Raw genomic sequence first — 15,656 nt, 5'->3', positions numbered from 1 at the left:
TAACGAATATAAATTGATTGATTTGAAGCCATTTGATTCGGGTCTTTAAATCAAATAGCACCACCCACTATTTTTGGCAAATTCCATATCCCTCATCGGAATTCGAGAGTTTTGGAGGAAACTCTTAGTAGGGTATGGGAGACTCATCATTACCAAGCCCACCTCAGAATTATATCATTTTGGCTACCAACAATAATGATGAGAGGATAACTCTTAGCCATTTACAACTTTTGTAATTACCCATCTGTTTTGGCCTCTAGAGAATGATTGCCTCAGAATTATATCATTTTGGCACCATTGCACTTAGTTAAGTCATTCCCACCATGCTAGTTGATGTAGGGGTTCAAGCACAACCTCATAATTATATCATGTTGGTCACAGTCTACACTCACTTCATCATATATGTTTATGGACTCCTCCTGGATGTAAGCACATACTTTGAACTTCCCCATTATAGGGTGAAGCCAGTGTATGAGTCACAAACGATTGGAGCCCACCACGGTGGAAGGCCACAAAAGAGTGTTCAAAGCATTCTCATGCTTATCAACTTAATAATGGTTTGGTTGAGGGTTTTAGGTCTCATCACATATAAATATACATTTTAATCTTATTAAAACAATTTGGTCCTATTACAACTATTGGTCCATGTGATTGACTTAGTAGTATATAATACTCCCACTAAGCTTGTAAAATGGTTTTTAAAGCAAGAGTATATGGTACTACTAACATAAGGTTTGCATTCATTGATGGACTATATAGTTGCCTTAGGGCCTTAGGATGACTATGAACCTTTGATTAGATCCAACACGAGCCTAGTGTTGAATCTCGGTCTAGGGATGGTGATTGATTTTAGTTAGGTGTTTAATCACATTAAGGCGTGTTGTCTTATTGGGCGTTGGACCCGCTACTCCAATTTCATGCATATCAAATAAAACAAGAAAATGAGTACTTCAAAGTAAAGAAGAGCTTATGCTCTTTTACAACATTTGAATAATACAAATTACTTTAAAGTAAAGAAGAGCTTATGCTCTTTTACAACATTTGATCAAATCAAATTACAACCAAAATTTAATCTACACATTCCCATGGTTCAAACAAATTTGAAACGGCCTTTCACATAGCTCAATAATCGTAGGCTTAGGTTCATAATCACCTTTTCTTTAATTAATTAACGCTTTAACTAATTAAACTTGAATGCAGCATTTTCATTTGGTTTTTGTATCCATAGAATTGATTTAAATGGAGCTAAATGAAATGAAAATCCAATTCTCATTTAATGAGACAAAACCATTTTGTTCTCAACCTAATTTGGGCGAAAATGCAATAACCTCAACCTTTTGGGCTATGTTGCAAAACTTAAACTTTTGAGCTCATTTTGTAAAAACACAAAAATCCACTACTTCATGTAATTACAACTAGAACCCAAAAATTTCAACAAATTTAAAAACTTCATTAAAGGAACAAAACAATTTGTCCTTTAATGATTTTGGGCCTTTACGTAAATACGTAAACTTTTGGGTCAAACTACAAAATACACAAAAGTATCAAAACTTTATGTAATTGCATAAAAACCCCAAAAACACTCCACTTGTAGGGTGGCCGGTTTTGGAGAGTGAAACCATCAAAATTTTGAAATTTTTTCAACAAAGTCATAAAGCCATGCAAGTGGAAATAGGTTGGTGTGAATAAAGCCATGCAAGTGGTGTGTATGTAAGAGAAGTACTTCTTACACACCCATCATCATTTCTATCACCTTTCAAAATTTCAATAAATGTTTTTGTTGATAGATAAGTCACACCAACCAACACAAAACAAAGACTTTATGAAATTAACCAAAACTTTGAATCAAAACATCAAACTTTTTGTTTTTGGTAAGAACCTCAAGAACAATGAAGAACATCCATGAAAACCCATAAGAGTTCCATGAACATTTTCACTCAATAAAACTCAAATTTTCACTTCTCAAAATGGGGTTAGCATCCTAGGGTACTTAGGGGTTCCAAAAGTCACCTTAAAACACTTTTAACAAGTCAAACAAGAACCCAAAAATCCACCCTTTGGATTTGGCAGAAAATCCCCAAAAACATGGCACCAAATTTTAGCTCCAAAATTCATGCTCATATGTAGACTTGGCATTCGTGTCGTGTTTTCCGTGTTCGTGTCGTTTTCGTGTCATACCCAATATCTTAACGGGTCGTGTCGTGTAACACCCGTTAAAATAAACGGGTAAAATGACCCGACCCGAAATCGACCCGATAATATTAACAGGTAATATGACCCGACCCGTTACCCGTTAAGGAAAATATATTTTAAACCAATAAATAATCAAATGAAAAACATAATACTAAATATGACACACCCCGTCCCGAAGGAGGGCATGCTGGCCGTCACGTGAGAGTGACGTAACCATTTACACAGTTCGGAAGCTTGTAAAATACAATTACTAAAATGGAAACCCCCGAGGGTGACTCCTACTTTTGTGAATTCTGTCAGAACGCCGTTAGGTTCCTCGTGGCCACCAAAGCTCTGCTAACTAGAACCTGGAGGGGCGAAAAACAAAATTGAGTGGGTTAGTAAAACCAAAGCTTTTCAAAAACATTTCGCCAAAAATAATTCTAACCCCTCTCTGTAAAACCTGTATACTTTTCCCAGAAAATAACATAATAGTATATAACAAAAAAAAATCCTCATATCTCAAATCATCAATCTGTATCAAAATCCAGAAATCATGCCATGCCATAAAGTCAAAACAGAATATGGATGCATCAATATAACAGGTGAAATAATAAATCAACCGGAGACCCTACAAGGGTCCTGTACGGCTGATTCTAAAGCTCAACATCCCACTCAGCCGGAGTCACCATAGTGACCTATACGGCCCTACCGGAGTCACCAACTGTGACCTGTACGGCACTACACTGCACATCACTCGGAACTACGTATAGTAGTCTGTACGATGAAAGGTGTATAAATACGCTCTAGTGCTTCTCTTATCAATCATCAGTGCGCATAACTAAGGTCACCCACTAGTCGGAATCACATCTGGTGATCTATACGACTAGCATGTCGGAACCCTCACATGGTCTGTACGACATCCACCTACTTGGATCCAAGGCGAGCGTGCGGTGTGGTGAATAACAATATAAGCACTAACACCTAAGTGCAGGTTATGAGCTTTCAATGTAATTCATATAAAATAACTCATTTGTGCGTCCACCGCGTCAATTCACATATATATGCATCAATTCTCAATTCAAATATCTCAACATTTGCATGCATGGCAATTTAAATCATAATTTTCATATAAACACATTTTCTGGGAAAAACAGTTGCATATAGGTAATACGAAATCAAAACTGCCCACTCACCTAGAGTTCGCCCTACAACTCCCTAGCACAATACGCCAAGGCGTCATGACGATCGGCGCCTAAAACAATAATCAAATCCAACCTCAGAATTCATATCGATAGAATATATAACTTATATAAAATACGTCACTACGTAGTTCGATCCGGAAGATCTGCCACTCAGATTTTAAATCCATAACTTCCAGAGGTCCACAATATATCTCTAGTACCACATCCTAAAATTTCATTACCATCCAACGGTCGGATCTACGTCAATTTCCAAAACCAAGTGACGGTTAACATTCTATTTTATGAACTTACAACTCCAATTCCGGAAGATCCGCAACTCGGATTCCCAATCCGTAAGTTCCTATAATCCTCAAATATTATACATTACAACGTATCAAAGTTTGGTGACGATCCAACGGTCGGATCGTCAATTCACATTTTCACCTATATGCGAAATAATTATAAAACGTTATTTAAAGCACCTAACCAACAATTCTTAATAACTTCTCATACGGTGCTCAAATTGGGGATATGAATATACCACAGTGATCTACACAACCTTAGGATCATCCCCAAATTTTTAAAATAATTTTTGGACTGTTCACGCGCCCCCACGCGCCGACACACGCACGGCCAGACGCGCCCCCACGCGCGGCCACGTGCACTGCACACTGACGGCGTCAGTTAACGCCGTCAGGTATATTCGGGGAATATTCCGTTTGTCCTTTAATAAAACTTAACGGCATAACTTAACGCCGTTAGAATATTCCGTTTAACTTAACAGAATATTCCTCTTTCTTCTTCCTTCAGCTCCGGCGACCGTCGCCGTCGCCGGAAACTGGGTAAATTTTCTAAGTTCGATTTCTCACTCGATTTTCATCCAATTTCTACGAAATTTGTACCAAAAGAAAGCTGGAGAGGAGTAGAACAACATTATACCTCTTTCAAACTTCAAAACCTACGGGATCTCGTTGGGAAAAATCCAAGAAAACCGGCCAACTTCAAATTTCACGATCCCGACGTCCAATTTCTTCCAACGAACCACTCCGAGCCTCCTTGTGACCTCCTTAAACTCCCTATGAGCTTAGATTTCCTTAAAACACAACATTTTACGTTTGCATGAATAGTGTTCAAAATCGGAGTTGTGATTTCGACGTGAAATCGAAAGATTTCTTACCTGAAATGGGTGTGGTTGAGTTCGTATAGTCCTCACGAGCACGATGGTACCCTCACAATCTTTGATCCGTGGAGTTTTGGAGTTCTTGGCCCTTGTCCGTACCTTCGAGGGTGAGAGAGAGAGGAAGTCGACGGGGAGGAGAGAGAGACATGGGGGAAAGAGAGAGGGATGAGGTGTATGTGTGTGGTCCAACCACAATCCAAAATCTATTTCTTACCACACAAAACACAAACCAAAATTTAATCTACATAAATATAATTTCCAAAAGTTTATGAAATGTGTGCATTTAGTCCAAAATATATCACACACACACATACCTTAGTCACGTTAAGGTCATTTCCGTCATTTCACATTCCCGATATAGAAATCCCGGGACGGGCTATGACAAAATAAGTATATACATTCCATATTATCACATCCAAAACATAAAAACGCAATTTTTTTTTAAGTATATTTTCACTTACCTAAAGTCTTTAATAGTTTTTTAATTAATGTAGAAGTGTAAAAAAATATAGAAAAAATATATAAACACTCGTAATGACAAGCTTTTTTCAACAATCCAACCGTCAAACTATTTTGTACACATTCCAAGATTGCATACGTAAAAAATTGTAAAAAAAATAAACATTCAGAGATTACGTAACGGAACAAAAGTTATCGACGGTTATAAACGAAAAATCACAATTTAACGGTTATTTTAGCTCCGATTTTGATGATTTTTTACAGATATACTCCTCGACCCTATAAGAATGTAATGAATAAATTTGATCTTTAATTTAAAGTATTTACACTAGTAGATACCACAAAAACTTATTTTATACTTAATAGAAGTATAATATTAACTCTAAGTGTTTGTTTAATCTACTGTTTTGACGCAATATGCATTCTACGAAACTTTTTTCAACGATCCAACCGTCAAACTTATTTGTACACATTTCGAGATCGCATACATAAAAAATTGTAAAAAAAAAACATTCAGAGATTACGTAACAGAACAAAAGTTTTCGACGGTTATAAACGAAAAATCACAATTTAACGGTTATTTTAGCTCCGATTTTGATGATTTTTTACAGATACACTCCTCGACCCTATGAGAATGTAATGAATAAATTTGATCTTTAATTTAAAGTATTTACACTAGTAGATAGAAGTATAATATTAACTCTAACCGTTTGTTTAATCTACTGTTTTAACGCAATATGCATTCTACGAAACTTTTTTTAATGATCCAACCGTCAAACATATTTGTACACATTCCAAGATTTCATACGTAAAAAATCGTAAAAAACAAACATTCAGAGATTACGTAACGAAACAAAAGTTATCGACGGTTATAAACAAAAAATCACAATTTAAGGTTTTTTTTAGCTCCGATTTTGATGATTTTTTACAGATACACTTCTCGACCCTATAAGAATGTAATGAATAAATTTGATCTTTAATTTAAAGTATTTACACTAGTGGATACCACAAAAACTTATTTTATACTTAATAGAAGTATAATATTAACTCTAAGTGTTTGTTTAATCTACCGTTTTGACGCAAAATGCATTCTACGAAACTTTTTTCAACGATCCAACCATCAAAATTATTTGTACACATTCCGAGATTGCATACGTAAAAAATCATAAAAAATAAAGATTAAGAGATTACGTAACGGAACAAAAGTTATCGACGGTTATAAACGAAAAATCACAATTTAACGGTTATTTTAGCTCCGATTTTGATGATTTTTTACAGATACACTCCTCGACCCTATAAGAATGTAATGAATAAATTTGATGTTTAATTTAAAGTATTTACACTAGTGGATACCACAAAACTTATTTTATACTTGATAGAAGTATAATATTAACTCTAAGTGTTTGTTTAATCTACTGTTTTGACGCAATATGCATTATACGAAACTTTTTTCAACGATCCAACTGTCAAACTTATTTGTACACATTCCGAGATCGCATACGTAAAAAATCCTAAAAAACAAACATTTAGAGATTACGTAACGGAACAAAAGTTTTCAACGGTTATAAACGAAAAATCACAATTTAACGGTTATTTTAGCTCCGATTTTGATGATTTTTTACAGATACACTCCTCGACCCTATAAGAATGTAATGACTAAATTTGATCTTTAATTTGAAGTATTTACACTAGTGGATACCACAAAATCTTTTTTTATACTTAATAGAAGTATAACATTAACTTTAAGTGTTTGTTTAATCTACTATTTTGACGCAATATGCATTCTACGAAACTTTTTTTAACGATCCAACCGTCAAACTTATTTGTACACATTCCAAGATTGCATATGTAAAAAATCGTAAAAAAACAAACATTCAGAGATTACGTAACGGAACAAAAGTTATTAACGGTTATAAACGAAACTGTGAACACGGAAAATTCCTGAAACGAAAGAGACAAGAACGAACGCGCACAAACAAATATTTATGTGTTTTGATGATTTTGGGTTACAATCTCTCTCTATTTTGATCCTCTGATTCGATCTCCGTAAGGTGTTGATTTGTGGGATGTGCGATTGATCCAAGGGCCGTCGAGGCTTGATCTTGGATGAACGAGGATGAACGGATCTTCGAGGGCTTTTGAGCTTGATCTTGAAGAATGGTGATTGACGGATCTTCAAGGGCTTTTGGGCTTGATCTTGAAGAACAGTGATGAACGGATTTCCGAGGGCTTTTGGGCTTGAACTCGAAGAACAGTGACGAACGGATCTTCGAGAGCTTTTGGGCTTGAACGGATCTTCGAGGGCTTTTGGGCTTGATCTCGAAGAACAGTGATGAACGATGAACGCTTTCTTCAAGGGCCGTCGGGGCTTGGGCTTGATGAACAGCGAATGAGCGGATTTGTTGATGTTGTCGATCCAAAGGGGCCGTTGGGGCTTGATCCTTGAGGATGAACAGTTGATGAACGATGAACGCTTTCTTCAAGAGGCCGTTGAGGCTTGGGCTTGAAGGTGGATGATTGTTGATCCAAGGGCCGTCGGGCTTGATCTTGGAAGAACGATGAACGAAGAACGAAGAACACTTTCTTCAAGGGGCCGTCGGGGCTTGATCTTGAATTGGTGGATGATTGTTGATCCAAAGGGCCGTTGGGGCTTGATCTTAGGATGAACGAAGAACTAAGAGAGCTTTCTTGATTCTTCGGGAACCTGGATGCTTGAGAGCTTCGGAGTTTCAGAGCTTCAGAGCTTGCTTAATGATTTTGGTTCCCCAAAATGAATGAAATGGGCTTGTATTTATAGAATTTTCCAAGGCCTAATTTTGAATATAATATCCCAGATGAAATAAGTCGTTTCTGCCAGGTGTTGACACGTGTCCTATTTGATGACTTTTCCAACTCATTTCAATTTTCGTTGAGTCACACGCTACGTGTAAGATTTATGTAATACATGAGCGTTGACACTTTGATTTATCGGTCAACATTTATTTACCGAAATTTCGATGTCTACAAATGCCCCCACTTCAAGGCACGTCGTATACATGTGCTTGTCACGTGTAGGAGATGCGTTTTGAAGTCCCTTACTGTAGATGTCGATCCAAGGGCCGTCGAGGCTTGAATCTTGAATTGGGCTGGAGATTTCTTCAAGGGCCGTTGAGGCTTGATCTTGAATTGGGCTTGAGATTTCTTCAAGGGCCGTTGAGGCTTGTTCTTGAACTTTCGTTTGAAATTTCTTCAAGGGCCGTTGAGGCTTGTTCTTGAACTTTTATTTGAAATTTCTTCAAGGGCCGTCGAGGCTTGATCTTGAAGGTTGAAATTGGACCACAAGGAGCTTCATGTGGTAGATGATCTTTGGCTTTGGTAGTGGGTGAATCGACACGTATTTTGTTGCGCTTGTTGACCTTCCACAGCTTTGATCTTGAACTGGGTTGAAGGATTTCCTGGATTCCTTCAATTGTTGATTTTCCACAGCTTATTCTTGAACTAGGTTTTGATTCAAGGGTGGTAGACACTTAATCTTGAATCGGACTTGTGATTTCCTCAAGGGTCGTCGAGGCTTGGTGTTGAATTTGGCTGGAAACTTCTTCAAGGGCCGTTAAGGCTTGATTCTTGAAGGTTGACTCGAACACATGGCAAGCAGGCACGAGGTGAAGGTGACGACTTGTTGCTTTGTTCAATCTTTCTAATTCACACCTGAGCAGTTTGGTCAGCGGTATGATCTTCAAGATTGATGGGCTCTTCTTCCGGTTGGTGACTTGACCTTTAAGGATTTGATTCAAGGGTGGTGGATCGACACGTGCAGCTCACAACGCCTAGCAAGTCGACCCAAGAATTTGAAGGTCAAAACGAGTCCACCGTCCAGAGTGATTGCACCCTGATGATATGAGATACTTTTGATTTTAACGAAGTAGCGGATGAATCAGCACGTGCTTGGTTGCACTTGTCTCCACATGCTTCAATGTATTATTTTCCCTTGCTTTATCTGTTCCTCAGGCATATGTGGCATCTTCTCGAGTTTTTCATCTCAGACTCTTTCTGCTGAGTTGACTGTGCATGCTGCATTCTTCTCTGCTTGTTTCTTCAGGCAGATGTGGCAGCTTCTCGAGTTCTTCAGCTCGGACTCCTTCTGCTGAGTTGACTGTGCAGACCGCATTCTTCTCTGCTTGTTCCTTTTGCACATTGTCTCCACATGCTGCAAGGCATCATTTTCACTTGCCTTATCTATTCTTCAGGCAGATGTGGTAGTGTCTTTGGAAGTATAGCAGCAGTGGGAGACGAGTACTCGAGAGCAGTGCTAGGTAGGCAATCAGGGAAGGGTTCCAAGCAGTCGATTCCTTACCCGAGTTTGAGTGGAAGTTCCGGCATATTGTTTTCTTTATCCTTGTCTTTGTAGGTAGGAACAAGGACAAAGGAAATGACAGGGAGAGTGCATGATATGAGATACTCTTGCTTTCTACCCTGGTGATATGAGATACTTTTGCTTTGGAGTCATTGGCTTGCAGAGGTACCCCAAGGAATAAGGAACACTGAATGACTCGAGAGGCTTCGTTGGGAAAGCATCTTTGGACATGAAGAAAGACTCTGTATGTCTGCCTTGCTATGGAAGGCGAAGGTAGACAATTATAGGAAGTTCTTTGATACCTGTAGAGGTACTATTCTTTCACTCGTGTTGGCAACCAATGCGTGATTGATCTATATGGCTTCACGTGCTTTCTTCTTTATCAGAAATCTTCGACAAATTGTCCGTAATTTCCGCCAAGCTGAGTGTGCATGTGACAGGTGTTGACGCGGCTGAAAAAGACTGGCGCCTCTTCGATATCTGGGATCGGCGCTTCGACAAATTACCCGTGATTTCCGCAAAGCTGAGTTTGCATGTGATGGGTGCCGACGCGTCTGGAAAAGCAAGATGCTTTTCCGATTTCTGAGCTTGCCTCTTCGATTTTTGAATGGCCTCTTCGAATTCTGAGCTCGCCTCTTCGATCTCTGAAATCCCGTCGAGTGCTGATTTTTTATAGAGGCATGCAGTTCGTTTCAAAGCACACTTGAATTTTCGCTTGTGAAAACTCCCCTCTTGTACTTCTAAGATCTTGATTTGTCCGATCTCTTCTTCCTTCAACACTTTGAAAATGTCTGGACCCTCCGACCGTCGTTTTGACTTGAATCTTGGTGAAGAGGCAGTCCCGCCTTCTCCAGACAACATATGGCGCCCATCCTTCATATCCCCCACTGGTCCTCTTACCGTTGGGGATTCGGTGATGAAGAATGATATGACCGCTGCGGTGGTGGCCCGGAACCTTGTCACTCCCAAAGATAACAGACTACTTTCCAGGCGGTCTGATGAGTTGGCTGTTAAGGAGTCCCTGGCTCTTAGTGTGCAGTGTGCGGGTTCTGTGTCCAACATGGCCCAACGCCTATTTGCTCGAACCCGTCAAGTTGAATCGTTGGCGGCTGAAGTGATGAGTCTCAAACAGGAGATTAGAGGGCTTAAGCATGAGAATAAACAGTTGCACAAGCTCGCACACAACTATGCCACAAACATGAAGAGGAAAATTGACCAGATGCAGGAATCTGATGGTCAGATTTTACTTGATCATCGGAGGTTTGTGGGTTTGTTCCAACAACATTTGCCTTCGTCTTCTGGGGCTGTACCGCGTAATGAAGCTCCAAATGATCAACCTTTGGTGCCTCCTCTTCCTGGAGTTCCGTCGAGTGGTGTGGCTTCAAATAGTCAACCTTCGGCGCCTCTAATTTCTGGAGCTCTGCCGAGTGGTAAGGCGGCACCTGATCGTCCTTGAAGATACCCTCTTGTAAATTTGATTTGATTTGATTTTTTTTTTTTTTTTTTTTTTTTTAAGGTATGTATAATGCAAATTTATGTAAAAATTTCCTGAAAAATAAATAAAATGGACCTTCTATTTCTCTCTATGCATTTGTTTTTTTTTTTTTTTTCTTGTTTTTCTTTTGGTGCTGGATGCACCAAGTTCCATCATTTTTTTTTTTTTTTTATTATTATTATTATTATTATTATTATTTTTTTTTTTTACAATTTTTTTTTTCTTTCTGCACATGGTGCCCATGCACCACCAGAAACTTTTGATCTGCCATGGGGCTGTACCCCATCTTTGATCCACCATTCCATTTTCTATTATTATTTTTTTGTATAAATTTCGATGATGGGCTGGGGAATTTGCAGGGAGCGGAGCAAGGACGGACGGAGAGCTGGAGTTTAAGGAAGAGCTTCTCGGCCGGCTAGTCGTTTGACAGCGGTCTTTGAAGTTGGTGGCAGCTGCGAGGCGAGAGACGGATGAGGGTGCAAGAGAAGAGCGGAGCAAGGAGGATGACGGAACAACAGCGTCATGAGAGCATGGACGACGTCCATGATGGTGACTGTCTTCCTGCGGGCGTGCTCGGTATATGTCACAGCGTCACGGATGACGTTCTCCAAGAAGATGTTAAGGAAGCTTTTGGTCTCCTCGTAGATTAGCTCGCTGATTCTCTTCACCCCGCCTCTTCTGGCCAGCCTCCGAATCGCCGGCTTGGTGATGACCTGGATGTTGTCGCGGAAGTCCTTGCCGTTTCGCTCCGTCCTCCAATTCCAGTCTGACCAGTCCCCCTCGTTCGTGTCCACGCACTTTGTCACCTCCTTGGCGTTCTGGTCCTGAGGAGCAATGTAGTGGTACCCCTGGCTGTTGATGGTTGGGTTACCACTACCGCCGATAGCATACATCTCCCACCGCGTGAAGTTGTTGTTCACCACGTGGATGTACCCGCGTCTGCACCGCGGCATACGCTGCACCAGCGCCATACTGAAGTGGTTAAACGCAATCGTCACCTGCATCCCGCTGTCCGGCAGGTACTTGTCGTCGTGGCCCAATAGCATCACCTCGTCGTGGCCCAATAGCATCACCTCTGCGGCACCACCGGACGCCTATTGCCAAGGACGGTCCACAGATACAGTCCAACAAACGATGCCAATGCTCCACAAGCAACACCGAAAACCATTGCTCCGAAAGCCCTTTTTGTACAATCCTTCTTCTTTTCCAAAGCCTCCGCCTTCGAGTTCTTACCAACGGCCATGGGGTCTAGCGGCTGCGAGTGCATCCAGTGAGGAACATGCTTTTGCTCAAAGCTCCAAGAGTACACAGAACATGTCTGAGACGAATTCCTACTCATTGCACTCAATCCCACAAACAATTCCTTATTTCCCCACATTTTCGACAAATCAATCGGATACCACAGCAGAGGAGAAGACGATCTTGAAAATTGGAGGTTTCTTCATCATCCAATCTAATTTCACCATCTTCTCCTTCTTCATTCATGAGACTAGATGCCCTTGCTTTCACTCTGGATATAATTATAACATCTGTATCTCCGGCATCGTGTATTGAAGCACGCATAAACTCTGCAGAAAGAATGTTATTTATCGATTCAATATAAGCAGCTACACGATCCCGGAGGTGATGAAAGCAATGTAGACCGGTCAACTCATCCCCATACAGCAAATGCTGTAAATCATCTGTGACGTCCAAGGCTCCAGCACAATCTGCAGAGGCAACAAGGAGTTTAAGTGCCGAATGGATTGACGTATAAAATGAGCCTCAACTTCTGCTGCAGAGCCAACAAATTCCTCCTGGTTTCATTTAGATCATGAATCTGCCTTGCGCAGTCAACCAAATCGACATCCATGAGCAAAATTGTATCCTTGAGCTCTTGAATCCGACTGCATCCCTCGACGATCTTGACATTCAAATCCTGCAACTGCCCCTGGGAGTCAAAGAAGGAGTTGGAACGTAGCGAGATCTCCTTCACCAAGTGAAGCTTCACCACGTCCAAGTAATGTGATAGCTTCTCCTGCAACACCAGGTTCTCGGGGACGTTTGTGAATGGGCACGTCGAACGGAACGTGGCACCGTCCTCCGGGGCGGAGTCCTTGTAATAGAGCGCCGGGACTTCCCGTAGGCACGCGACGAGGGCTTCGCCTTGGCCGCCGGTGGAGGCGAGGTAAGGCTGGAAGTCAGATCGGGTCATGGAGTCCGATGCCGATTTAGGCACGAGATGAGCGAATTCAGGTGGGGGGATGGAGGCGGAGGTGAAACTCGACGGAGCAGAACTCGCACTGTCCGTCACCGTCGCAGGCGTCGCAGTCACGTGAGAAGCGCATGCTCATGGCCCGGTCGGAGGTGAGAGGGATGAGATCTGATTGGGCGCTGAGGGAGAGACGGTGACGGTTCTGTCCCTCGATCCTTAGCCACCGTCGGCAAACCAGAGAGTAACGTTTCCGGTCGCCGGACCTGATGGACTGGAATATGCAGGCCAATCACTCGTCGGGAAGATCGAAGATGAAATCGGACGCCACGTCGTCGACGATCTCAGAACGTTCCTCGTCGGGTTGCAGCATCGGGGAGATCGCGGCCGTTGCTTTGGACTTGGATCAACGGCTATGGTTGTTGCTGTCACGGCAGCTTGAATTTACGGCCTCCGAGGATGACTGGCCCGTCCACGGGTTCTTCACTTCCATGGTGATGTAAAGGTTGCTGGGTATGGGTGCAAGGAAGGAGGACGCCAAGGGTGGTCACCTTGAAAACTCACGGCAGCCATTTCGAAGGTTGCGGCGGCTTCGAGTTCAGAAACATCGAGAGAGTTGAAGAGGGAGAGAGAGTGACGCGGCTTGGGCTTTCAGCAGAGGGCTCGGGGCAGCTAGGCTTGTCTGGACCATTGTTGGCCCAATGGCATTGTTGATGCTGGAGCTTGGTGTTGGGCCGAGACATATATATATATGTTTCCCCCTTTTTTTTTTTTTGTAATAAAATTGACTTTCATCAATGAGACTTTAATTTTTTTATGTTGATATGACTGAACTCGAAATTGAATGCTCGAGCTGCCTACGTACCCTTCCAAAGAAAGAGATCAAGTCAAAACGTAGTTCGAATACATAGATATTTTTGGTATTTTCTTTTTGTGCCGTTTGCAGTTTTAACTCATGCAGGCAAGGAGTGTTGGTGTCGTTTGCAGTTTCAACTCGTGCAGACAATGAGCATTTGGTGCCGTGTTGCAGTTTCAGCTCGTGCAGGCAAGGAGCGTTGGTGTTGCCTTTTATGCTCGTGCAGACCAGGAGCGTTGTGCCATGCAGTTTTAGGCTCGTGCAGGCGAGGAGCATTTGTGAATTTTGTCAAGCAATCCGGGAGAGGCGTTCCTCACAATTTTCATAGCAAGGAGCTTTGACCGTGTGATTGAAGAAGTCTTCGGGCAAGAAGTCGCGCATCGTGATGGTAATGGACGATTTTTGTGTCGCAATTTCATCATCTTCAACACGTTTGCGTTGCTTTGAAGGTTGACAAGAGCTGTTTTGCCCCCTTTCCGATTGGCGGACTTGTGGAGGAGACGTATGCTTCTTGTGCAATTTCTTAGGAGTGACTTGAGTCCATCCTTCAATTTTGCTTGTCTTGGAGGATGCCCCCAGTGGTTGAGGTGAAAACTTTGAGTCGGAAGAGCCAGAAGTAAAGGTGGTATAGTTTGACTTCACCACATCGTCAAGATCTAGCTCGATGATTCCTTTCTGAGCCAGCTTCATGATGAGATCTTTCAGCACAAAACATTTTTCTGTCGGATGACTGATGAAGCGGTGGAATTTGCAGTACCTTAGACTGTCGGTACGATTCATCTCTTCCGGCCGTCTGCACTCAGGCAAACTGATCACCTTTTTGTCCAACAGGTCATCCAGCATGGCAACTACATCAGAGTCGGGGAATGGATAAATCTTCTCCTCAAGCTCCTTCAAAGTGCGTCTACGCATCTCTTGATCACGAAAAGCTTCGGTTTGAATTGCCTTGCCTCGTGTGGAGATTTTGACGGGAGCTGTGTTGACCGTCATCGCTTCCTTGGTGGGTTTCCATGCAGCCTTTTCCACCTTTGTCCCAAGAACTTTGTCGTTCTTGTAGTCGGCGATCGACTCTTTCTTCCCATGATGGGCGATGCTTAACTCCATGTCATGGGCGCGAGTGGCCAATTCCTCGAAGGTCCGTGGTTTAATGCCTTGAAGAATGTATTGCAAACCCCATTGCATGCCTTGGATGCACATCTCGATTGAAGAGGTTTCCGAGAGCCTGTCTTTACAGTCGAGGCTTAGAGTGCGCCATCTGTTGATGTAGTCAATGACTGGCTCGTCCTTCCACTGCTTTGTGCTTGTTAGCTCTAGCATGCTCACAGTGCGGCGGGTGCTATAGAAGCGATTGAGGAATTCCCGCTCCAATTGCTCCCAACTGTTGATAGACTCAGGCTCCAGATCCGTGTACCACTCAAAGGCGTTTCCTTTAAGCGAGCGCACAAACTGCTTGGCGAGGTAATCCCCTTCGGTTCCTACGTTGTTGCAAGTTTCAACGAAGTGGGCAACGTGCTGTTTCGGGTTTCCCTTTCCATCAAATTGCATGAACTTTGGTGGTTGATAACCCCTCGGCATCCTTAAGGCGTCGATCTTCTTTGAATACGGCTTTGAGTACAACCCGGAGGTATATGAGCTCCCTTCGTACTGTGCCTTGATGGTGTTGGTGATCATCTCTTGCAGCTGCTGGATAGAAAGAGATCCCATGAGTGCCGCTGCTTGGTCTGGGTTCGGCTTCACATCGTTTTTCTCCACCTGAGGCTCATCTTCTTCGTCATCTCTTCTCTTT

General features: G+C 42.1%; 1 protein-coding gene across 1 annotated transcript; it reads right to left on the bottom strand.

The window, feature by feature from the left end:
* Positions 1 to 6,959: 6,959 nt before the first annotated feature.
* Positions 6,960 to 13,844, bottom strand: LOC103420180 (putative pectate lyase 11). Its single transcript, XM_070810873.1, has one exon. It carries the CDS (start codon positions 11,891 to 11,893, stop codon positions 11,216 to 11,218), a length of 678 nt encoding a protein of 225 aa, XP_070666974.1. The 5' UTR covers positions 11,894 to 13,844; the 3' UTR covers positions 6,960 to 11,215.
* Between the last annotated feature and the right edge of the window lie 1,812 nt (positions 13,845 to 15,656).

This window comes from Malus domestica, chromosome 13 (genome assembly GCF_042453785.1).
Source record: "Malus domestica chromosome 13, GDT2T_hap1".
NCBI classification, from domain to species: Eukaryota; Viridiplantae; Streptophyta; class Magnoliopsida; order Rosales; family Rosaceae; genus Malus; species Malus domestica.
The sequence above is the reverse complement of the archived record's forward strand: the minus strand, read 5'-3'. Positions and strand labels throughout refer to the sequence as shown.